Here is a 25,486-nt window from a genome sequence, read left to right as displayed (position 1 = left end):
AAGACAAAGGTGCACTCAGGGACTCTCTGGTGCCCACCTGGTGGCCTCCTGAGTGCTCTTGGCCTCCATCCCCAGGACTATGACCTCAGCCAGCTGCAGCAGCCGGAAGCCCTGGAGCACGTGCTGAGCAAGGCCCCTGGAGTGCGGCGGGTGGACGAGCGGCCAGTGGGTGCTGAGCCCCAGTACCCAGTCAGGCCTGTGGTACCCCACCCAGGTGACATCGGGGACTTCATCAACGAGGTGGGTGCCCTCTCAGTGAGTCATCTGAGCACGGTGTGTCCTCTAAAAGTAAATCCCCATGAATGTGCACCAACAGATGCCTTTGGTGAGAAGGTGGGTTCAGGGCCAGGCATTGCCCACCAGAGGCCTGGCCTCAGCGTCCTTCTCAGAGAAGGACTAAGGTCCCACCCTGCCGGAGGGTGAAGGCTCTGTGCTTAGTGCACAGCAGGCACCAGCAGGAAGTTGGCTGTTGTGGTGGTGACAGCAGTGGCAGCCGTGAGCCACTCTGAGGCGGGACCGAGGCATGTCTCCCTCGTCGGCAGGAAAGGTCTTCCCGGCTTCCACAGGAGCCCCGAGGCCCTGGCACGTGGGACCTGCTGGGTCTTGGACTCTGCCCAGGCCCTGCCCTAGGGGCACCGTGGGGGAACTGCCTAGTCATGCACAAACTCTGATGTCACCTGAACTGCAGGCGGGGAGCCGGGATGTGCCTCGTTAGCCCGCTGGAGTCCACTTCTAGATTGAATTAGTTTCCTGTCTCCGTGGGTTTCTCCCCAAACAGGCTCAGAGACAGGACTTGAAGCCAAGTGGCTTACCTGGGGGCTGATCCCGGGAGCCCAGGGAGGGGGAGGAGCCAGTCAGCTGCCTCCCACAGAGACCTCCGCTGGCACAGAACACATCCGGCGGGCGGGGGAGCTGGGCGCAGGTGCACCCCAGAGTGGCTGCTCCGGGGCCTCCTGGCTGGCCGTGCAGCAGGCCTGGCCATGGAGGTGGTGGGCAAGTGCTGAAGGGGACGGCTGGTTCCAGGGACACCGCCACGCAGCCCCGTTTCACTCACTGCGCCCACTTTAATACCGCCAGCCTCGGACGGCTGCCCGGGTCCTCCCCCTGGAGGCCATGAGCAGGCCTGGAGAGGAGCAGCCCCAGCAGGGCCCAGGGTAGTGGCTGAGCACAGGGGCCACCGAGCCCACCTCAGTCTCTCTCGTGGGCACGGCTGGCCCCTGCGTTCGCCACCCAGCTCGCACCTGCACCCAGCAGGCTGCCCCAGATCCGCCCCCTTGGTGCTCTCAGGTAGACCCAGGTGCTCACTGAGCTCCTCCTGTGTGCAAGGCCCAGAACCTCCCAGGCCCTCGCTCTGACCTGCTCCCTAATTCCCAGTCTCTGGCCCCCAGGGACTTCGCGCCGCTGACAATGACCCCACCGCACCGCCCTACGACTCCCTGCTGGTCTTCGACTACGAGGGCAGCGGCTCCACCGCGGGCTCCGTCAGCTCCCTGGGCTCGTCCAGCTCGGGGGACCAAGACTACGACTACCTGAACGACTGGGGGCCCCGCTTCAAGAAGCTGGCCGACATGTACGGGGGCGGCGAGGAGGACTAGCTGCCCGCGTCCCAGGGCCAAGAGAGCAGGCGGACCCGGAGAGGACTGAGCCCAGGCAGCCGCCGGCTCCCTGCAGGGACAGCAGCTCTGCTGTGGAGGTCCCGCCCCGCCCTCCCCAGGTGGAGCTGTCCAGCGTGACCTGTCCCTGTCCTGGCCAGGCCTGCTGCCCTCTCAGTCGCCACCTACCACAAGGGAGAGCCAGAGGCACCGTCCTGACTTGAATCCCCAGAACAGAAGCACTGTTTCAAAAACGAAAGTGCCTTTGGTACACGTGTCAGATCCCCCAACTCAGGAGTGACTGAAAGCAAGCAGACAGCCCAGCCCGCCCCGCCCGGCCCCCGCCAGCCGGCGGAAGGCCCCCAGGAAGGCACGGACAGCGTCCTTCTTCTTTCTTTGTTGGTTTTTTTTCTTTCTTTCTTTTTTTTTTTTTTTTGCTGTTGTTGTTGTTCGTTTGGGTTTTGGTTCTGTTGGGTTCTGTTGGGGTTCTGTGCGTGCGTGCGTCTCTTACTAAGAAACAGAAGGCGTGTGTGACTCTTGGAAAAGTAGCTTGGGCCCAGGTCCTCACAGCCTTCGTGTCCACGGCAGGGGCTGCCCAGCAGCAGAGGCACAGTGTCAGCCACCCCCTGACCACAACACCCAGGCCGTGGGGACGTGGTTTCACCCAAGTTGGTGGCTGTCCCCACCACAGTCAGATGCTGTGAACAGCTGGGCAGCAGGTCCCCAGAGCCTGCCCCGGGTGCTCCCACCTCTGCCTCGGCCACCCCATTGTCCCGTCCCCTAAAGGCCTCTTTCTGAGCCAGCTGGCATCCCCAGTGCCACGGAGGTGCCCTTCACCTTTGGTCCAAGAAGCCACAGCGTCCTGCAAACCCGGCACGACCTGCAGCCACTCAGGAGTGGACTCCCAGGACCCCGTGGAAGGCCTGGTGAAAACGCTTCAGCCCAACCCTGAACTTCCTTGACACTGTCCAGCCCAGGCCTGAGCAGAGGGCGGAACCTCGCCTAGCCCAAGCCAGAGCCGCCTGCCTCTCAGCAACCACAGGCTTGGTACCAGCACTGACTTTGGCAGACCCTGGCTGCTCCCTCCCGGGCCGTCGGACCCGAGCTCCTGTCTGATGTCTGTGAACTGCTGCAGGTGGCCAGCGAGAGGCCTGGTCTTCCTGAGCTGTCCATCCACAGATCCTCTAAGCTACCCGTGCCAGAGACTGAACCGTCTTTCCCTGTCCTAGGTCCCAGCTGCTCTGCCACGGTCCCTCCAGAGCTGGCGCCTGCTCTTTCCACGCGTGGCTTGACTCAGGCCTGGGGTTGGGGGGTGGCACTCAGTCCCGCAGGACACCGATCAGGCTGTGCCCAGGGACTCCCAGGAGAAGGCATCTGCCTTCTTCACTGGGCGAGACAGCAGGCCTGGGGCACCTCCAAGTCTGGGTTCAGGGGCACCTCGGGCCGAACAGGAGGCAGGCACTGGGAGGGGCGTCCTCTGCCTGGTCATTTCTGGCTGACCCCAGACAGTGACATGGTGAGGGTGAGGGAACCAGTGGCCTGGGGGACCTGGTATCAGAGCACCCTTGGGGGAGCAGGAGGTGCCAGGATTGAGGAAGGTCAGCGATGCCCACACGCTGCTGGGGTCGGAGAGCCTCGGAAGGGCTGGGAGGTGGGGCGCCAGGGGCACCGTGCTCCCCACCCGAAGGGCTCCGATCCCTTGCTTGCCCTGGCCTCTGTCTTTCCCCTTGCTAAGTTGTCCTCTTTTCTAAATAGCTTTGGCCTCAAAGATGCACCTGAGTGGACTCTATATGTGCCAAACTTGTGGGTGTATCCCACTGGACGTCAGGGTTCTTCCCCAAACCAAACTTGTCCCCACCTCTGTTCTCCTCATAGCTGAGCTGGGTCAGGCTCAGCTCTGTCTGTCCTGACCTCTCCTGTGACTGTGACCGCCTGGGGGGAGGAGGGGCGGGGGCTGCCCTGTCCTGCCTGGAGCCCCTCCCTGCAGATAGCCAGTCCAGGAGATGGGCCCCCGGAAGGGAGGGTCCCCATCTCAAGCCGTGCTATGCAAATCGCTCTGGGCTGGCAGCCAATGAGGGGGCCCAGGTGTCTGGGGGCGTGGCCATGGCTGGAGGCCTGGTGGGGCTGGGGGTGGGAGCTGGAATGTTCTGCTTAGTGTTTTGGATAGTTGGTCCTTGGATGGCAATTCTGAGCCGGAGAAGGACGAGAGTGGCCCGTTTGCAGTGTGCATGCGATGGGCAGCAGGGGACTGAATCCCCAAGCGAACGTGGTCCTCTGGCCAGGAGAGTGGAATCCCGCGGCCTGCTGGGCGCATCTCCTGGCCCCACTTGTGGCTCCCTCCTCTCCTCACCACCAGGCCCCCTGCACGGGCAGGCCGAGGCCGCACACCAGCTGGGGTGTGTCCGTGGGGGCTCCCTGTGACAGCTGACAGCTTTCCCTTCCACCCCACACCCGGTCAGCCCCTGGGGCCAGAGAAGAAGGGGTTCCCACACCAGATCCACTCGGAGCTCTGCCCTGAGGCCCTGAGTTAGCATTAGCCAGTGTACAATCCGTGTCACCGTCTCTCTTCCGTAGCTTGTAGATGTGACCTGTCTGGTCGGCCCAGGCGCAGGGCCCGGGCTGGCTGGCAGGGTGCGGGGCATGCTTTAGTTTCTTTAGGGCATTTTCCTTCTAGAGCAGAATAAAGCTGTGCTGCAAAGTGGTGTCAAGAACACCCTGGCCTTGGTCAGCCTGGGCACCCCATCTCGTGGCCAGCAGGTTTTTTCTTTCTTGTCTTTCAGCACATCCAAAATGCTAGGCCTCCCGCCACCAAAGGGTCAGAGTAACGTCTGACTGTCAGGCCCTCAGAGGTGCCTCGGCTTCCCTCGCGAGAGTAGACGGTCCATTGAGGTGACCACTTGTCCTCTCCAAAGTCAAACGCCAGGGGGAAGGGAATCTCCATTTCCATCAAGCTAAAAAGGAGTAACACCAAAAATCGGAACGGAATCTCCCGTGCACAGGGGCCTCCCGCGGCGGCTCCAGGCTGGCTGGCCGCTGCCCGCAGCAGGCCAGGCCCCCATGTGCACTCGGACGCCTTTGCTTTTCCTTTCTCTCCTTTTCCATTCTGGTTTATTTTGCATGTTTCTTTCTGAGAATGGACAGACTGCATAGCAGCCCGCATGACCGTGGTTGTCTTGGAAAGGTACCGGAGTATGACGTCTTCTCTCTGCAATCTGAGCATCGCGCCGTCAGACAAGTGTTCCGGCTTTTTTTGTAATCGTCAACAGCACAACTATTTTGTATCGTTGTTTGTATCATTTTGTACCGAAAAAAAAAAAAAAAGAAAAAGAAAAAAAAAGGGAAGGAAGTGGATGTTTCGATGTGTCCTTGGTACCAGGTGGCCTCGGCTCAGAGGAGCAGCAGCTCTGCGGGGGCGTGGGGCGCAGCCAGGCCCCCGCTGCTCCGAGGAGTGAATAAAGTCCCCTTTGAAGAGTCGCCTCAACCTGCTTTTCTTCCGCTCACTGGGCGGCTGTGGAAGGACGGGGCGGCCGGGGTGGTTCTCGGGGTCCTTCCAGCAGCAAGCACATTCCGGGAATTAGACGCAAACACAACCGGCCCAAGCCGTGCAGATCCGGAAAGTGTCTAGAAGGCACCACTGAACAAAATGTGTTCCCCTCTTATCTCAGCAGATACCCTCCGTGGCACTGGGGGACGCTGGTTCAAGTGTGGGATTCTCAGACGCCTTGGAGCCAACATGTGGCTGCAAGGAGTGATTGGGCCCCGGCCACTGCCCTTCCCACCCCTCCACCGCCCTGTCCAACACTGCAGGGGACCTCGATCCCACAGCCTGTGCGTCCCAGCCTCGCCTAAAAAGCAGTACCCGGGTCTTCATGGGTCCACCTCGTACAAATTCTCCTGCGATGGGGCAAGGTGGTGCCACCTGTCATCTAGCTATTAGGGAGGCCACGGCAGGAGGATTGAAAGTTCAGGGCCAGCCTGAGAAACTTAGCCAGGCCCTGTTTCAAAATAAAAATAGAACAGGCTGGGGAAAGGGCTCAGTGGGACAGCACCCCTGGGTTCAACGCCCAGGAAGGAAGGGCGGAAAGGAGAAACGACACGCAGCGGCAGGAGAGGCCTATGGGGCGGGGAGGCGGGAGGCAGCTCGAGGAGCGCTGGCCCCGGTGCCCAGTGGTCTGAGGGCCGCACAGGCTGTGGCACTCTGCATTCCTCCCCCACCCCGGGTAGGGACAAGGCCAAGCCAGGGCCAAAGTACAGGTGCACACACGCACACGCAGGCCACTAGACGATGGTCATTTCAGTGGCCACTGTGTGACACAGGTCTGAGCAGCCCCACCACCCCACCCTCTGGGACCCAGATAGCTGAAGTGACTTGGCTTTCCGCTGGTCTGTGGTCCAGTATCACCCAGGCCTCTCCCAGAGCTGGGGCAGCCGGGGCTGCTGGGGCTGTCACCATCAGTCCCTAGAGTGCTCATAAGATGACTGTCCAGGTCTCTTCCTATCCAAAGCAGAGCCGTAGCCCCAGAGCTGTCCCAGCATGATGCTCTGGGGACATTCTGGCCTCCCCAGTGTCCAGAAAACCCCTTCCAGACAGAGGGGGACAGGAGCAAGCCCCCCGGCTCTCACACAGGTCCCACAGAACCAGCCAGAGACCCCTGAGGCTGAGGGGGGGGGTCACATTCTAGGGGCAGGGTTTGAACAAGGTGCTGAGGATCCAACCCGGGGCCTCACAAGTGCTAGGCAAGTGCCCACCACTGAGCCCAGCCCAGCCCGACACTTGGTGGTTCCTCAGGGACATGGCCAGCAGGAAGACCCGGACAGTGGGCCTCTCTGCGGGCTGCCCAGAGTCAGGCCTCCGAACTTTGGCGGAATCTAGAGGCCCAGTCTCAGCTCCACGTGCCTCGGGGCCCTGAGGCCCTCCACCAGGAGAGGACAGTGCTCACCGTCCTGGAGGACACAGCAGCCCTCACCCACACCAACCTGCTGGTGCGTGGATTTGGACTTTGTAGCCTCCGGAACTGTGAGACAGGGTACTGCTCTTTATAAGTCACCCAGGGTCAGGTGTTCGTTATAAGAGCACGACTAACGACACCAGCCCAGGATCCAGCCCACCACCTGCCCTGACCAGCCCAGGAGCCAGCCTGCTGTCTCTACCTCAGTCCTTTGTGTCCATAACAGTTCAGCAAGCAAAGCGATAAGCATGGACCATGGCCCAAACAGCCAGAACCTGGTGGCTAGTGGGCAGCTTCGTCCTTGGCCTCACACAGTGGAGTGGTCCTCTCAGGACCCCAGGGAGTGTGAAGCCCCTGACCAATCTCAGAGCGGGCCTGCTCCTCGTGAGCCTCCTCCACTTCCGTGGGGCTCAGCCTGCCCAGCCTCCCGGGGGTCCCTCTACCCAAGGTGTCCCCTTGCCTGCCTGGTCCCTGCCACCCTCAGTGCCGTGTGGGCAGCTCCACACACCCAGGTGGCCTGGTGCTCTTCCTGCTTGGAGGCCCCGTTCACAGAAACATTCATCTTGAGCTGTCGCCTCCTTGTGAAGGAGTCTTGGGGGTGTCCCCTCCCTGGACAAGCCAGGTGCTCTCCTCCTGGGGCCCTGGAGACTGGGGGCCCTTCTTGGCCTCCTGGACAGTTCTGGTGGCCCTGCAGCCCAGCTGCCCACAGCAGCCAGGTAAAGGGGCAGTAGGTCGGGACAGCACCTACCAGGACCACGTGGATGTGAGCCTGGCTGGCCCCTGGGTCTCTTCCACATGCATCAAACCTCAGCCTCCTCCTGACACCTGACCCTAGAGGCCCTTGGTGGTCAGGATCTTCCTTCAGGTTGGATGCCCTGCAGGGGACAATCCTCCACCCCCAACTCCTGCCTGACTATGGGAGATGGGAACCACCAGGCCCTTTGTAAGACCAGCTCAGTGGTGTCTGTGCACTGGGAAGCCAGTCCCTGGGAGGCCAGGGCCAGGCCCCTCGCCCACTGCAGACGATTGTCCAATACCCCCCAGGCTGTCTACCCACTCCAGACACCCTGAAGTCCCAGCACCCCCAGCCTCAGCTCCCTTCACAAGCTCATCTGGACCTTGCCTAGCACGTGGCTCCGGGGGCCTGCTGGGGAGTGCTGCCCAGGACAGGGCCCCTCAGTCCTCCCAGCTGGTAGGGAGTCCCGGGCTTGGAGCAGACTCTCCTCCCCACCACCAGGGACAGAGCTGAGTGCCACTGGTGGGAGAGCCAGGCACAAGCTACCTGAGAAGCTCCTGGCAGGCACAGGCCACCCCTCGGCCTGGGTGCTGCTCACACAGCAGCGACTGGGGACCCACTCCCAGAGCCAAGGCAGGGCTGGTGTTCACGGGCTCCAGGCCTCCCCCCTCACTCCCGGCCAGCACGCCCTCTGAGTCTCAGTGCCCTGGCCCTGCAGCCAGTGGAGGGCCAGCCCCAGGCCTGCCCCTGACAGCAGGTTCCACGGCAGCAGGCTGTGGGTCCCCCAAGCTCTCCAACTGCCCCGTCATGTGGCCCAGCTGCCCTGTCTGCTGGCCTGAGCCCACTCTGGAGGGCCTAGAACAGCTCACATCTTTGCAGCCACACCTGTCCAGGCCACCTGGACTGCAGAGGTTCTGCCTTTCCTGGGAAGACAGCTAAAAGAGGCAGAGCTACCCCGCAGGCCACTGAGCCTGAGCCCCAGACTGCACCCTACGCTGCAGCTGCAACCTTGCTTGCAACATGGGTCAGTCCAGGTCCCACAGGGCAAGGTCTGGACACCAGGTGGGCAAAGCCTCCCCACATAGCCCCTCCTCATCTCTGGGCAGAGTGGGTTCATCTGCCTCCACCCACCCTTCCCTGGCCTTTTCTAAGGCACAAATTTGCATCCACAGTGACTTGCATGACAAAAGGTCACTAGAGTTTACTGCGGGGCAGCTAACAATTGCAGGCGCAACAGCCAGTTGCTGATTTTGAGGGTGCTGAGCAGCTAGTTCCATTCACAGTTAGGCAACTGCTGTGGCCAGGCAGGCAGTCCTGGGGGAGCCCACTCTTGTGACCCACCTCCCAGTGACAGGCGGCCTGGTAAGACCCACTCCCAGCTCCAAGGCTGAGGGCTGGCGGGCCTAGAGGCAGGGGCCTGGTGGACATGATCTGAAAAGGGGCGCTCTGGAGCCCAAAGGCCTTCTCTTGGGTCCCTCCTGGACAGAGGTTGCCGTCCTTCCTCTTCTGAGGGGAAACAGAGTCATAGGCAGAGCCCACAGCCCATGGTGTAGACAGCTCAGCCAGGTGTAGACAGACTCACCTGCCAGGTAGGTAGGAGGACCCTGCGCCCACTGCCACGCACACTGCATGTACACCCAGGCCTCTCAGACCTCCTCAGACCCGCGCCTGTGGGGCGCTGTCCAAGGTGCTGAACCCTCACTGCTGAGCCAGGTGGGGGAGCACTGAGGGCAGGTGTCCAGCAGACCTCTAAGCACCTGCCCCCAGGTGGGCCTTCTCAGGGTCCACTGTGAACACAACCTCCACTCGTTTTGAACACCTCAAACCCAAAGCTAAAGATCCGATGCCTGTGGCACAGAGGAGAAGTGGCTGACACTCCTGGACTTGGCCCTGAGTCCTCCCTTGTCCTGTGACACCACTGGAGCAGCAGGGAACCCACCGACATGACATTTACAGTGGTGTCTCCAGGCATGGCCACAGTGCCCAGCACCCCACGAACTGCTGGCCTTCACCTGTCCATTCGCTAATGGTCAGACACACCCAGGCTGCCCAGTGGGCAAGCTGGGACCATGGCTGGGTGGGCACCCTGATCTCAGTCATGCTTGGATCTCCTGTGGTTGGGAACAATGTCCCTCTTTTCTTTTTCATGATGCTGTTTCTGAAAAGCCCAGAGGACCAGTTGTGTGAGTTCTGTTGCTGCCAGAAGTGGTCAGCAGAGCAGGCCACAGACACCACGGGCCCACCAGTCTGGGGTGAGGCAGCTGGTGCTCCTGGCTGGGTCCCCAGGGGCTGCAGCTAGGACTCAACTGGGAAGGACCTGCTCTGTGCTCATGCAGGGCCTCACCCCTTGGGAGGTGGCCATGGCTCCCCACATGAGCCTGGCCAGAGCCTCCAGGACAGAGGCCATGGCCTCTCATGCCAGGTCTCAGAAGAGGCAGCCTGTTGCTCCTGCTGAGCCTCCTTATCCAGCCCTCACTGGAGGGCCTACACGGCTGGACACAGGGACCCTCCAAGGCTGTTCACAGAGGCCTGCAGAGGGTCCCTCCCTCCTGGTCCAGCTGCGGGTGTCCCCAGAACACGTTCAGGCTAAGTCTCCTGAGGAAGAGCAGGACAGGGGCTGTCAGCCACCCGCATCCCAGAGCAAAAGCAGACCTCGGCCTCCCCCTGGGTCATCCGAGGCAGGACTTGCTTAGAGGCCGCAGTGGAGGCTGCTTGTCTGGAGCTCAGGGTCAGAAGGTCCAGGGAGAGGGGGCCTTCTCCTTCTGGTCCTCCTGCACCAGCTCTGGTAAAGAGGCCCCGCGGGGTCCACAGGTCAGATAGAAGGGCACTTCCAAGGGCCCTGGGGGCCACAGCATGGCTGCCACACCAGGCTGACACCCAAGAAGGTGGAAGTGGACCCCACCAGAGCCACTACTGCCCAAGAAACCCCACGAAGGCCGGCCCTCTGGGCCCGCAGGACCCCTTCTGGCTCACACCGTGTAAGAGGCAGCACGGGTTCCTGTGGCTGTCCCCGGCCCTCAGCTGGGCAAAGCTCTCTGTGAAGACGAGGCCCAGGCTGCGCTGGGCTGGGGGCAGCGGCAGGGGGCTGAGTCACAGAGGGACGGTCCTGTCACTGACGTAAGTGTAGCCCAGGCTCATGTGTGTCCCGTGCTTGGGGCTGGGATCTTGCCGAGCACACACTGGAGCAGGCATGCCCAGAACAGGCCCAAGGCATTTCTGAGGACACGGAGAGGTCCCCAGCCTGCCTGTCAGTGCCACCCGTCGCTGCGGAGAGTCCTGCCATAGGTCTCACATGCTGTTCCCAGGCTTCACCCCAAGGGGTCCTCCTGGGCACCCGGCTTCTTAGGTGTCAAGTAATGGCTTCCAGAGGCCCCCCCCCCCTGCTGCTGAGTGGCCCCCACAGGAGGATGGACTGGCCACTCTCACCAGTGGCTGTGCCCAGGTCTGGATGCTGAGCCTCTGTAGCATGGCGCTCTGCCTGGGAGAGCAGGGCTGGGCCCGGCTGGATGCCCGGCCTTCATGAGAACACTGGCCTCCCTTCCAGAGGCTGTGCCACCTGCCATGCCAGAGCCACCTGTGAGCTCCGCCGGCTGCACAGCCCCTGCGGCGGCTCCCCCTCGGCCACGTGCAGTGCCCTTCCCAGCAGGGTGCGTGCAGCTGCAGGGCGGGTCCTGTCCCTGGCCTGCTGTCCCTTGCTGTCTTCACGGCTGCATGGGGGTCCTCGGCATATGGCCGAGACCTGCCCGTCCATCATCCCAGCAGACCTTTCCACAAAATTATTGTGGGGCAGCTCCCGATGTGCCCCATCCCTGAGGACAGGGGAGCAGTCCCATGCCCAGCACAGTGTCCAATCCCACCCAGTGCTGGAGCCACAGGCCTGGACCCCGCCCTGGTGCCAGCTGACGTGGAGAAAAGGAGGCCCGTCCCAGAAGACAGGTCCCTTCCCAGGGGGCAGGCGGGTCACGCGGGGCCACATCTCGAGGCGGTCAGCCCATCCCTGATGCGGGGACAGCAGGGTGGGAGAGGACAGGGCTGGCGTTCCTTGACCTGGACCTGACTGAGTCCCAGCTGCAGCGACTGAATTCAAGAGAAGGTCCTGAAGAGGGGCCTCCTGTGGTCCTCAGGCCCTACTCACGTTCTTTATTTGATGCCTTAAAATGGTCTCAGGGGGCAGGAGCTGCCCAGCGAGGCGAGGCCTGGCGTGATCCCCAGGTGCACCACGGTGGTTGCACCTCTGACCTACTCTGCATGTTTCACCCTCTAGGGGCAGTGACCCCCGTGCCCTGGGCCCCGCGCCCTGGGCAGGCCACACCCGGACCCCGCTGAGGCCCAGCTTCCCCCACCTATAGCTCCTGACCTCCTCTGCCCGCTGCTCTCCTTCTGGGCAAGACTTCCAAGGTCTCCAGGCCAAGCCCCGGGCAGGGGAGGACGTCAGGAGCCTGACCAAGAACCGCGACCGAGCACCACCTGCAGGGAGCAGGGGGACCCCAGGTCTCCAGCCACACGTGCAGCCCTACTAAGGCACGGCAGCCATTACTGAGTGCACAGTGCGTGGAGCATGGTGTGAGCTGAATTGTGAGCTGTGAGGTGTCAGGTGTGTGGTGTGTGGTGTGAAGTGTGTAGTGTGTGGTGTGAGGTGTGAGGTGTTAGGTGTGTGGTGTGAGGTTTGTGTGTGTGTGTGTGAGGTATGAGGTGTGTGTGTGTGGTGTGAGGTTTGTGTGTGTGTGTGGTGCGAGGTGTGAGGTGTGGGGTGTTAGGTGTGAGGTGTGTATGTGTTAGGTGTGAGGTGTGTGGTGTAAGGTACTGGTATGTGGTGTGAGGTGTGAGGTGTGATGTGTACACAGCAATGTGTGGTGCACGGTGTGTGGTGTGTTGCACAGGGCAGCACTGTGTTTGCATGTGTTTGTGTGTGAGGTGTGAGGTTTGTGTGTGTGGTGTGAGGCTTGTGTGTGAGGTACGAGGTTTGTGTGTGTGGTGTCAGGTTTGTGTGTGTGTGTGTGTGTGTGTGTGGTACGAGGTGTGAGGTGTGAGGCTCCTGCAGCCGGCTGGACACAACCGCAGTGAAAAGCTGGGCTCTTCCCTTAAAGGAAACCTGGTAGAGAGTGGACAGAAGTGCCAGGTGGCCTCAGCCTGGTGAGCTGGAATCTCACCTGGGGCTCAGGACAGGCCACAGTGGCCGGCTCCAGCCCTCTGGCTTTGTTTAGTCCAAAGAAAGCACAAGGTGTGTGGACAGTGAGCTTCTCGGGACCTGCACTGGGGAGGAGAGGGGCTTGTGGAGCTTCTTGTTTACATTTTTTGGTGCTGGGAGCTGCACCAGGGCCCTGTGCCACGAGCTGCACCCCGGCCCTTTGTTCTACATGAAGTCAGGGCCTCGCTAAGTCTCCGAGGCTGGCCCGAAAGCTGCCATCCTCTTCCTGGGCCTCCAAGCGGCTGGACCTCCAGGTGCGTGCCCTGCCGGGTTCCATGGGGCTCCAGGGCTGGGTCAGTCTCTCCCCTCCTGAGGTCTCTGTTCCGCGCGTCCTTCTCTTCCTCCTGCCCTCCTCCGTCACTTGGCGTGACTCTGGGTCTGTCTGGGGGGCTGGCCTCGGCCCTGCGCGGTGCCCCAGGCGGCCTCTGCCCTTCCGTGGGCAGGTCTGACGGGAGGACTCCATCCAGAGTTTGCCTTTTCCTAACAAAGACGTTTTTACAGGGTAAAGAAATCGATCCTGTTTCTTTCCACCTTGAAGATGTCGTCCCACGGTGTCCTGTTTCTAGCTGTCTGTCACCTGTCCCTGTTGCTCGAAGCTCTCCTTCCTCCAGCTGGTGGTCATGTGCCTGTGAGTGTGCCCCCATGTTTCTTGTGTTTCAGTTTCATTGAGCTTCTTAGATTTCATCAAATTTGGAAACTTTTCAGCCATTATTCAAATATTTTCTGCTCCACCTTTGGGGACTTCTGTCCTCCCCGCTAGGGGTGCTCTCGCTGGGCTTGGTCTGAGGCTCTGGCCTTCTCCCCCCTCAGGGCCTCACATGCACAGGTCGGGTCCCCTCCCTGGGGCCTTGGGGCCCCTTCCCTGTTTGCTACCTGTCTCTGCCTCTGCAGTCGCGTCCACCCAGCTTCTCCCATGCACAGCCCGGCGGTGGTGACTCCGGGTGGGCGCGCACACCACGGCCACCTATCACGTCTCTAGGCCAGTGTCGACTGGCGGGTTTCCTCCCCGGGGATTCCGTTTTCCTGGTCTTTGCATGCCTGGGACTCAGTATTCTTGAGTCTCACTGTGGGACTCTCTGCAGCTACCTTGGTTCACATCTCCTCCTTGGGCAATCTTACTTCTAAGTCTTGTGAGGTACAAAGCAAGCAGCTTTCATGCTAGTGACCATCTGTTCTTCCCTCCTCAGGGGCATCCAGCACAAGGACTGGTCACTGAGTTTAGGTTGCTGGATTTGCCAGCCTCACCCTTCTGGTGCCAGGTCCCTGCAGTGTGGGGAGGGCCGTCTCCAGCTACGGCAAAGTCCTGCACCCTTCCTGGGGCATCTTGCCAGGTATGAATGCACACGCAGTGCCTGTCACCTGACTTCCAGGTTTGCACACCTTTGTGTGACAACCACTCCCAGGTCACCCCCCAAGGGCCCTCGCGCCCTCCCAGCCCACCCCTCCACCAGCAGTGGCAGCGGCTCCGTGGCACACGTCCTGCTGCTCCTGCATCAGGGAAGGAAAGGGAAGGGGGCGTGAGAACGGGTGCCGCCCGTCCACACAGTGTGCTGCTGGGCCCCACGGGTGCTCCTCCGGCTCTGCACAGCCGGCCTGCATGCACCTGCGGAGGGCCAGGCGGGATGAAGGCTCCCCTGCGTCTGTCGCTCTTGAGCCGACACTGGGGGTGGAGCTGTTGGGTCTCAGGGTCCACCTGGTACCACTTCATCAGGAAGGTGGGAAATAGTTTCCCAAAGTGGTTGTAGGGAGTTCAGGTGAGCCCAGTGCCACCAGCACGTGCCGGTCAGGACAAGTGGACTCACAGCCTCCACCTGCAGGCCTCTGAAGGCCGGTGCCAAGCTTGTTCCCATGTCGCACATTGCTGTGGGCCCTGGGTCCTTGGCCGGGGATGCACCCTGTGCTGTTCTCCACGCCTCGGCTTGCCATTTCACCTGCACAGGACGTTTTTTTAAAAGATTCAGACAAGGAACCTATGTGCCACTCTTTTTCTCAGAACAGAACCAAACAACCGCCAAAGTGGAGATCACGCGTGCGTCTCTCGGAACAAGACGTTGACATGGTAAAATCAGACACCGATCGCCTTCCCACTGTGCCTCCACCTGTGTGAATTGTGCATTGTGGATTCACTGAATTCAAAGACAGGCCAGTCCAGTACGTCTGTCCCCTCCCATGGAGCGCAGCTTACAACCACAGAAATCCAAAGGCCCAACCTGGACCTGGGTGCCCTCCGTGGAGCCCAGGCAGAGTCTGCATCCCTAGAAACCTGGCACCGCAGCCCGGAAGCTCTTCCCCAGCCTCTCCTCCAAGACCTCTGCCTGTGCGTCTGGTTCCTCGACCCACCCCAAGGGCACGTGGGCACCTGGGGAGAGACGCACTCCCGGCTCCTGTCCCTGCACAAGCCCACAGTGGGCAGACGCCTCCCTTGCTCTGTCCAGGGTCTAGGGACCTCCACCTGTGGGCGGATGTTGAACTGCTCTGTGCCACCATCACCGACCGTGCCCTCCCACACACCACCACACGGTCCCTAGGCATGGGAGGGCAGTCTCCACACTGCCTGAGGCCCCTGGGCATCCCAAGGCTCTGACCCCTACCTCCAGGTGACTCTAGACTCAGCCTCATTTCCAGGACTGAGCTGCAGGTCTGCTGCTGGGGCAGCTGCACCCCCCCCACCCCCCCAAACCCGGCCTTCTCCTCGTGCCTGCTCTTTGGGTCCTCTTGTCCCAGAGTAGGGACCTCAGACACCATTGTGCTGTGCTCCAGGTCCCTGCTGTCAGTGCCTCGTGCCCACCACCTGGGGAGCCCGCCGTGGTGCTGGCGCTCAGTGCAGGCTCCCTCTGCACTCTGCACTCACCTTGCACACCTGCTTTGGTTCCTTCCTTCTGGCCCGTGTGCCCGAGGGCAACTGCCAGTGTGGGGTCCTTGTCATGCTGCTGACCCCCCAGCAGAGCTGCCTCATCCAGCCCTGCACCCGGAGATCAGGCTGGGGCCATGCCAGGCGGCACCTCGCGCCTCAGCCAGCGAAGCCCAAGGGGCAAGCCTGTGGTGGCACTCGTATGGGGTGAACCTCGGGGCCTGGACCAGGACTAGACCCAGTGAGCAGCAGAGGAGCCGATATTAAATCGACTTGCAGAAGTTCAAACACGGCAGTGCTGTACAGGCAACTGGCTTACACCCGGCCAAGGACTCAGAGAAAGCCGAGTGTCAGTCATGGCTACAAAGCCCGAGGGTGGCCTCATCAGTGTACCTCCCTGGGCACACGCGTCAGCACCAGTGTGCCCTCCACACCTTCCCAGTCCAGCCCTCAGAAGTCAGGTCTAGGCCAGGCACAGTGGCACCCACCTATCATCCCAGTGGCTTGGGAGGCTGGGGCAGGAGGATCAAGAGTTCAAAGCCAGCCTCAGCAACTTAGCAAGGCCCCAAGCAACTCAGCAAAAGCCTCTCAATCAAATATGAGGGCTGGAGATGTCATGCTGCTTGACCCAGTGGTTGAGCGCCCCTGTGTTCAAGCCCAGTACCAAAAAAAAACACACCTCCTTGGGTCTAGTCTCATCCGTCTCCAATGCCACACGTGTTACAAACTTTGCCTCTGAAAAATAAAGTCCAGCGTCCATCAGGAACTGGGGGAGGGAACTTGCACTCCAGGGAATAAAACATGGTTGTGCCCAAGCTGTGTGTCCCTGACCACAGGACCCCTGACCTTGCAAGACTGTCATTAAGGCCACGCTCACTCTGTGTCTTCTCTCAGTCCATTCTTCGGCTTGGACAGGTGAGCGTGGTTCTCACAGTGACCCTCCCAAAACTTATGGGGCAATCCGACCCTAGGGCCTCAGGACTGCATCTACAGAGTTCCACTCCAGGGCCTCAGGATGTGGCTGCCTTTGGCGCAGGGTCCTTACAGGTGACTGTAATGACTGGGGTCCTGACGGGGTGAAAACTGGCCACGGGGAGGTGGAGACGGATGGTGCTCCTACAGGCCTGTGAACACCACGGAGCCGCAGCCCTGAGACTCGAAAGCCCATGTGCTGGTGGTCCTCCAGCATCCAGGCCTGGGGGCAGAGCGTCTGTCCTCCAAGGCCCCACATGTGTGGCCCCTTACCACAGACAGCAAGAACAAGAATGGGCATGTTGCTTCCAGGGGCCACCACACGCAGGCCACAGCAGGCAGGGTGTGGCCACACTGGGACCAGCTCCACCCACACCGGCAGCGGCCACCTGAGGTGCTGGGAAGGCAGTGTACCCTGTCAGGGCCGCCACTCCCAGGGACCCCCCTCTACCCACCAGGGGTCTGCACTAGCACTGGGACCCAGCAGGGTGGTTTCCGTGTGTGTCCTCGGCCTCCCTCGGCCTCCCTGGGGTGCCGAGGGCAGAAGGGGAGAGCCCACTTCCTGGCCCAGGGCTGGACAGCAGGGTTCTGGAGGCCCAGTCCTGGGAGGGAAAGTTACTCCCACTGGACTTACTGGGGTCACCATCACCTGGACAGGACCAGAGCAGTCTCTGGACACCTCAGCAAAACCTGGGAGGCTGAAGAAGAGGCAGAACAGATACAGATAGATTTGTTTTTAATAAAGGAGTTAATTTTCTTTCAATCCTATATAAAACAATAGCAATTAAAAACTTCATTTTTGAAAGTAAAATATTTACATATGAACAAGTAACTGTGCAAAATTTACATGAAAAAATGGAAAGACAGGGATTTTCCTAAAAGATAAAATAAAAGGTGTAACAGTTCTCAGGTGCTGATAAAAAATACTGATCAGCCTTCAGTCCACAGGCGCAGACTGAAGTCTAACGTGAGGATCCACACGGAGAAAGCCCAAGTATTTACAGTCATAAAAGTACTATCAATAGACAATTTAATACAATAACCTCTGAAAATATAAAGAACCAATTAGTATATTTGTAATAAAAAAATAGGTACAAAGAAGGGGCTTTGCTCTGGGGTCTGTAAAGTCGGCCCTCGGCTGGCATACAGTCTCTTAGCAAAATAATTATAGTTTACATAGCCATTTTCATGTTATGTGCCAAAGATTATGTACAATTACTGACAAAATACACCAACCATTTTTCAACACTTGATTCACACTGAGAAACAGTCTTTTGATGATTCTTCTCAACTTTGATTTTATTTAATCTAAGTTTTCACTTTTAGCTAAAAAACACAGTGCAAGTAAAATATATTTATGCTGAAAAAGTTCTCATTTCTTTTAACCTTACAGCTTCACAAACTGTAGCAAATAAAATGCATTTGTACAGATGCTGAGCACATTCAGAAGGGGCCGCTCGCTGGGCTCCGGCCTCCACCAGGCGGGACCGCGGGCCCACTCGAGGTGACGGTGCTGCGGTGAACCGCACGTTCCTGCAGAACTTCAAGCGGAGTGGGGAAGAGGAGGAAGATAAATAGTCTAAAAATCAGTTTGCTTAGCCAACTGACTGTTACAAAAATAAAATAAGTGAAATGAGGTCACTGGCTGTAGACAGACACCTACGTGGTACGTTAGGTGAACTAAACCAAAATGCACGAGGACTTGGGGCTGTGCGAGCTGGCAGGGCAGCGCGGTCACTGAACGGCTCGTCAGTCTTTAATATGGCTTGTTTGGCAAGAAGGCCACTCAGTCGAGGATGAGCGGGGGCGTAGCTGACCTTCAGGAGCATCCACAGGCCTGTGTTCTCTGCTACAGGAGAGGTTTCCTTCCACACTGAGCTGATTTAGAAACTGGAATATAAAACTGTTCCATTGCAAAGAGGTGGCTGTTTTTAAACAATATCCCATTTGCTTGTTACAAAAAGGCGCAATCTGCAAATATATAAAAACGTCCCCAGGCGTCTCCGTCAGAAACACCGGCAGCCTGTGTTACTTGAGGAGTGCTTTGTAGAGCAACAGTGAATGGCTTGTCTCGCGCTCGTTCTCTAAACAAAATATGAGGTCCCTGAGGTTGACCCGTGTGATTCTCTGCCGAGTGAACTGCCTGGGGGCTCCCACGCCGGAGCTGCCTGGGACCGCCACACCGGGGCCCGAGCCCTGTGAGGAGAGAGGAGAAGACGGGTGTCAGTGGGGCTCAGAGGTGGGCTGCAGGGCAGACGGAGGAGGCAGCCTCAGTGCCCCCGGGGTCCCCGGCACCCGGACACGGCACGGCACGGGCTCCTTCCAGCAGGGCTAGAGCTCCAGCTGATGTGTTCAAGTCCCTATCTAGGAGGGGTCAGGGCCAGAGACCCCACTGTACAGCACACGCTCAGACCACTACCCGTAGATGCCCCACAAGGATCACAGTCTGGCCCTGGTGGGGAGGAAGAGAAAGACGAGCACTCCGTCCCAAGGCAAGAGGTTGGCAGGCCCCGGGACAGCAGCCTGACCTCCAAGCGGCCACAGCAAGGCTGCCCAGGGCCCACATCCAAGCCCCACCTGGGCCATGTCACCGTGCTGCACTGATAAAGGCACCAGGTCTGAGCTCCTGGGCGAGGCGAGCTGTGGGTCAGCAGAGGAGGCCAGCTGCTCGGCAGTCAGATGGTGATCCCCACTGGGACCCACTACAGGCGCCTAGCCCGGGCCCACCCAGCTGTCCTGAGGCAACTGTCCTCTGGCTCAGAGAAAAAGAGCTACCGGGTTGGTATGGAATGTGCAGGGTCCCCAAGCAGCAGCGTCTAGCAACTGCTTCTCACCACCCCCCCACACCGACACCCCGAGTACAAGCTCCAGAATCCCCCACAGGTGGCATCGCCCGCCCCGCCCCCCGGGGCAGCCCCCGGGGTCTATCCCCAGAGGTGGGAGGTGGGCTGCTCCTGTGAACTCAGCACACCTGGCGCTGGCACTGCCCTGCTGTTCAAAAAGAGTGAAAGGAGGCAGAGTCTCCCAGGGCCAGCAGGTGGCAGGCCAGGCAGCTGGCATGGATGGTGGCCCAGGCTGTAATGGCTTCTCTTTGCTCATCGTGCCAAAGCCAGCCAGGATGCTCCCCAGGTGCTCTGAGCCACCTCCACGACCTCAGTGGCCACTTCCTCTTGGATGAAGAAGTCGGGGCTCTCCTGACGGCCTCCCGGGGTTTCCTGTAGACCACGGAGCCTTCAAATGGCTGGTGGACATCCACACACAGAAGCAGCAGGAACGGCGGAGGCGGGCTTCCCTGCAGGTGCCCTGGACACCAGCTACAAGCCAGTGAGGGGCAGGGGGAGGAGGACTGGCCACATCCCCGGGGTTCCTGAGAGTGAGAACTAGGTCGCCTGGACAAGGCAGAGGTCTCCCTCAGCACGAGACCACCACGGTGGGCCAAGCCGGCCTCGCTTGGAGAGGTTGCCTGGTGACAAGAGCTGGCTGTCTTGGTGACCCTGGAGCTAGAAGGAGAGAGCCATGGCGTTGGGCTCTCAGAGGCACCACTGCAGCCACAGGTGGGCAGGTCCCCATGGCCTCGCCACATCGCCAGGCTGGCACACAGGCAAGGCTTCCTCAGGAGCAAAGTCAGGAACCACATGAGCAGCATCAAAACCGGTGCCCAAGACTGGCTGACAACCAGTGTGAGCGCCCACAGAGGGCCCAGCCCGCTCTGCCCGGCCACCTACAGCCCAGCATTGGTGGCCATGGAGCAAAGCACCACCCCCCACCAGCTCTGGAGGAGAAGGGCCGTGGCCCATAAGCCACAGACTCTGGGCTCTGTGACTACAGCCAAAGCTCTGGGCTGCAGGAGAGAGGTGAAGGCTGGAGCCCATGCTGCTTGGCACAGCAACTGCTCTGACCACCTGGCCCAGACCAGGCCTCGCCACTCTGCCAAGCAGGTCATCTGGCCTGTGGCATCTCACAGCTCCCCAGAGCTGGGGGAGCCTTGGCACGAAACACCACAGGGTCCTGGACAGGCAAGAGGTGCCCCACCATTGAGACTGGGGCTCTGCCCGCAGCCCACTGCACCAGGTGGCTCTGCACTGTCAGCGGAGAGGACAGAGGACCCAGGCGAGTCCCAGCACCCGCCAGAGCTGTGACCTTCCTGCCAGGAGCTCTGCTGCTCAGCAAGAGCAGCCCGTGCAACCCTCCCTGAGCCCAGCCCAGCCTGCCCTGTGCGGCACACCAACACTCACCCTGCCAGTCTGAGCACCATCAAAAAGCCAAAGAAAGGAGACCAACCTTCCACTGTAAAACTCAACCCAGGAAATAAAGCCCACAGAAGGATCCTCCTGTGGGGTCCTCCTGTCCAGAGTGGCCAGTGCAGGTGCAGCCACAGAAGGGGGCTCCCAAGGGAGCAGTACCTGCTGCAGCACACCCCCATACGGAGTGTCCCCAGTGCCTCGGGGCTGCCCTGGAGCAGAGATGCCCGCTGCTGGGAGGGTGAAGATGAAGGTGATTCTCCACCTGCTCAAGCAACAGGCTGGAGCCCACACCCACAGCAGCCCTAGGACAGCAGGACGAGCTCCCGGGGAGGGTGGCCATCGGCCCCAGCCCCCATCTGCCTGTCACCACCTGACCCTTGCTGGCAGCCACCCTGACCCCTCACCTGCTTGAGCTGTCCCACAAGAGTCCAGCTCATGTTGGGGAGGTTAAAGGACACCCACGAATGCTCAGAAACTCAGCTGAAACAACATCAGCTGTGGCCCGGCCCCTCCCACCACCCATTCCAAGCACTGAGCAAAGGGATGCGCAAGGCCGCGCCACCCCCATAGAGGGCACCACTCTTCAGGTGACCGAGAACGCAGGACGGCTCCCGGGGCACCATCTGCCACCTCCCGAGCGAGGCCGCCTGGCAAAGACAAGCATTTGCTTCTCAGTACCTGCAGACTGGGGGCAAACGGCCACGTGCATCCGCTGCAGACCCAGGGAGGGCTGAGGTCTGAGTTCAGACCCTGTCAGCAGCAGGACGGGGCAGACAGAAGCAGGTGCGGAGAGCAAGTTGGTGGGCCTGCTGCTCACCACCACTGCCCGGGAAGGACCCACCCCACGGCCTGAGTGTGCTGTGGCCTGGGAAAGCAAGCAGACCCTGGAAACTGTGGATCTCATCCAAAGGACATAGGAGCCACCCCAAAGGGGCTTCCCCGGACCAAAGCTGGGCCACGCAAGCCACAGAACAAGCCAATGTCCACCCTAACACAAGCGCCAGAAAGAACACCCAGGCTGGGGGGGGGGGTGGCGCGGTGGAGAGCAGCTCTCCTCACAGGACTGCCACAAAGGCGCAGCAGGACACCCAGATGCACTCAGCAGCCTGCGGAGGGGCCAGAGCCAGGCAGAGGCCGAGGTGCAGCGAGGGAAGAAAGGGCACGGGCAGTGCAAGGGGACCTCGAGGCACAAAGGGACGAACCTCACGGGGCAGAAACCCAGCCTGAGAGCACCTCCATCCCTTCGGCAGCAGCAGGGGCATGGGGCAGGAGCCCGGGCTCCCCAGCTGAAGCCCACTCAGGACACCTCCTACAGCACGCCCTTCACAGTGTCACAAGGCCAAGAGACCAGGCAAGGCCACAAGCGGCACAGAGCAGAGGGAAAGGACACACAACCAAATGCCAAGAGTGCCCCAGACAGGGTCCAGGAGATGACAGGACACGGGGAGACTGGTGGGAATCCAGCAAGGAGGAAGCACCTGCAGAGGCCTCTGAGGAAGGGCAGGTGCCACTACACACACACAACTCTCCAACAACCAAGACACAGGCGGGACCCGAGCAGAGGCCATCAGGGCGAGGGCACAGACCGCCCGCAGACAAGGACGCCCTAACACATCTCGGGCTACACACACTGAGCTGCAGTGCACCATCCAGGGTGATCCGCCGCTAACAACTGAACAACACTCACAGAAAGGTGACCTCCCTGAATCAGAGATTAAAGCGATACAAGTCTGTGTCACCTTCTAAGGGTGAGAGTCTATTTGTCATCTTAAAAAAAAATCAGGAAATGAAGGAAGCACTCGGCGTCTGTCCTGCTTTTCCTAGAACAGGAACTGCAGGCAAGCCTGGGCAGCCACAGGGGGGCAGGGGGCGGGGGTGGGGGAGTCCTTACAGAACCACTCCAGCAATAAATAAAAACCAGGTGATAAGCTGGCATGCCCAGGGCCCTGGGTTCAAGTCCTAGCATCAAAATAAATAAATACAGTGATAAAGTTAAAACACCATTGCTTCTGTCACTCAATCCATCAGCAGTTCGGGGAGTGGACTGTCAGGGGTGCATGCAGGGCAGACCCTGAGCCCCCTGGAGAAAGGGCACAGCAGGACCCAGGCCTTCTGCAGAGGGAGCCCAGCCGGAAGCATCTGCAGTCCAGCTGCAACACTGAGGAGGCTCAGAGGACAGAGGCACCTGCTGAGCCACACCACCAGTGCATGGAGGAACCTGTGGCAGGAAACACCACAGGCCAGCCGTCTCGGTCCCTCCACAGGCTCTGTCAGGAGGGAAAGCCAGGTGAGGCTGGGCAGCAGACACAGATTTTAAAAGACTTAAAAAGAAATGGCAAGGTGAGCCAGAGTGTCCCAGGTGCACATCTGGGGGTCACGGTGTTCTTGCACCCCTTTCTGATCTCAGTGATTAACTCTGGGGGGATGGTAAGGGGCTGGAAGATCAGGGTTTCTCAGGTGGCTGGCAGAGTCCTAGTACTTGAAAGGGTTGACGGGCTACAAGGATCTGTACCTTAAGGAGGATCCAGGAGGCACGAGAGAAACCCAGCAAAACAATGCATCCGTGTCTGTGACCCCTCCTCGGAATGCCAGAGTCTGGCCCTGACGCTTCTTGGCTGCGCTGTCCACACTCGGGATCTCTCTTGGTTCTGAACGACACTCGCAGTGTGCGCTGCATGGCCGCCCAGCCAGGGCAGGCTCTTCTGGGAAGCGCAACCACCTCTGGCTCCTGCCTACTCCACCAGCCCTCTCACTGCCATGGCCCTGGCCGTCCCTAGTCTCTGTGCTCTCCTTATTTCTGACCCACCCAGGACTTGCCCTACTCTGCCTTGAGCACAGACCTGCACTGATGAGATGCCTGCCTGGGTTTCTAGCACTTTACCTAGCTCGCACTGGGAGGGTTCCCCCGGAACACTTGGATACCCCACGGCCAAAAACCCAGTCTCCACACCAGGAGGTCACTGCTGGCACTTGGCAGGCGAGCCCCAGCACACCTGGTCCACAGGCTGCCAACAGCCCCAGAACCCACCTCCACACTGGTGAGTGGGCAAGACAACCCAAGTGCAGCAACCAGCAGCTGCTACAGAGCTCAGGGCAGAAGAGCTGCAGAGGAGCTGAGCCCAGCCTGCCCAAGCAGCACGGCCAGCTGAGACGCCAGAAAGGGCTCTCCCCCAGAGTAAGGGTCACACCCCAGGGCAAGACCCACCGTCGCCAAGTCTAAGACCGTGCCCAGAAACACCTTGACCTTTCACAGATCCCTACAGTGAAAGAGCCCACACAATCCAAGTGATGTGCCGCTAACAACTGTCTGCCTGCTAAACAAGACTCGGCCGCTTCAGGGGAAGGCACCGAGTCCAGAGCCTCCCCGTGACACCCACAGCAGCCAGCTTCCCAACCATACTCACAGATGCGCAGAGAAGCAAGAAAACTTGACCCCAGACAGGAGGAAGTTACCAACAGAGAATGAATAAGACGGCCCAGGTATCAGACATGACAAAAACTTCACAAGTTATGTTCAAAGATTTACAGGAAAATACGGCCTCAGTAAGGGGCAGACAGGAAACCCCAGTCACTAATTAGAAATGAAAAAAGAACCAAACGGAAATCCTAGGATTGACAAATACATTCACAAATGAGAACTTCCCTGGTGCCTAACAGACACCTGGAGATGGCAGAACTCCGTCTGGTTGAGAACCTAAAGACAGAGCAGCAGGAATCATCAGGCTACAGAATAGAGAAACACATGCGAGTAAGTGGACACAGGCCTCAGTGCCTGCGGGCAACACCCACAGGTCTGACATGACCGGAACTGGAGTCCACGCAGAAGACCAGAGAGAAAAAGCACTGAAGAAACAGGGCCGTACTGCTTCCAACACGGTGGAAAGCTGACCTAGGAGCCTCAGCTCAGAGGACCTGAGGCCGACTGCCCATCCAGGAACCACGCTTCAACACAGAACCCAGCAGGAAAACCTCCCTGAAGTCCTGCAGGAGAAAACAACAACCGCCCAGAACCTCAGAGCCCTGAGAACATCCCTCAAAAATGAGGATGAGAGTCAGCCACTGAGTGGACAGGAGTGGGGGCCAGTGAGGACGTCCCTCAGAATGTTATGAAACAACTACTTACATTCAAGTCAATGGAAGTGGAGCCTGGGTCCCCAGCAGACCTGCATGCGGGAGCCTGAGGACCAGGCTGTCCTTGGAGCCAGAGGGACGTGGCAGTATAAAACCCAACTGTAGACACTAACTCGTAACTAATTGTAGATATGTCCCCTTTGCCCACCCAATTTTAAAGCCAGCCAGTGGCGTAGACTGTAACCCCAAGCTCCTCCTATCAGAGCAGGGGGCGGCCCCCATCAGGGAGGAAAGCTGGTGGGTGCTGCTGGTGCACCTGTCAGCCAGGGCAGCAGCACGCCCTCAGGAAGAAGTGCGTTTGACTGGCCAGCCCAATCCCAACCACACTGGTTGGTCTCTTTACAGCACCTCAGCACTGCTGACCACTGGACCTAACATGGGGCTCCATACATCACCCGGGGGTCATGGGAACCCCTTCCTCAGAGGAGGCCTGTCCCACTACCTGTCGTGGCCTTGGAAGGGGGGAGGAAACTGTTGTCCCTGAGGCCCACACGGGCCCAACAAGCACGCAGTGAACAAGTAAATCCACACAAGAACCAAAGCAGGAAAATCCACTCCTGAGCTCAAGGGAGAGGTGCCTCCTGGGTGGTCGGGACACCCGAGAGGTCGTGTGCGCGTGACAGAAACGTGAGTGGTCAGGCACAACAGCCATGCCTGTAATCCCAGTGGCTCAGGAGGCTGAGGCAGGAGGATTGCAAGTTCAAAGCCAGTCTCAGCAACTTAGTGAGGCCCTGTAACTAAATAAAATATAAAAAATAAAAGGAACGGGCATGTGGCTTATGGTAAAAGTACCCCAGTACCAAAAAAAAAAAAAAAAAAAAAA

The 25,486-nt window shown here is 59.7% G+C and overlaps 2 protein-coding genes across 2 annotated transcripts in view; one reads left to right on the top strand and one right to left on the bottom strand.

Moving 5' to 3' along the window:
- Positions 1-5,066, top strand: part of Cdh4 (cadherin 4) — a 251,233-nt gene extending 246,167 nt beyond the window's left edge. The window contains exons 14-15 of the mRNA XM_048810714.1: positions 76-240; positions 1,389-5,066. Of these exons, the coding sequence (XP_048666671.1) occupies positions 76-240; positions 1,389-1,595 (372 nt within the window). The 3' untranslated portion in view covers positions 1,596-5,066. The remainder of the gene's footprint in view (positions 1-75; positions 241-1,388) is intronic.
- Positions 5,067-17,007: 11,941 nt separating this feature from the next.
- Positions 17,008-25,486, bottom strand: part of Taf4 (TATA-box binding protein associated factor 4) — a 26,573-nt gene continuing 18,094 nt past the window's right edge. The window contains exon 13 of the mRNA XM_048811925.1: positions 17,008-18,484. Coding sequence (XP_048667882.1) covers positions 18,317-18,484 — 168 coding nt within the window. The 3' untranslated portion in view covers positions 17,008-18,316. The remainder of the gene's footprint in view (positions 18,485-25,486) is intronic.

The sequence above is a fragment of the Marmota marmota genome, unplaced genomic scaffold (assembly GCF_001458135.2).
Source record: "Marmota marmota marmota unplaced genomic scaffold, marMar, whole genome shotgun sequence".
NCBI lineage: Eukaryota > Metazoa > Chordata > Mammalia > Rodentia > Sciuridae > Marmota > Marmota marmota.
Note: the sequence above shows the minus strand (reverse complement) of the source record. Positions and strands in the feature narration are given on the sequence as shown.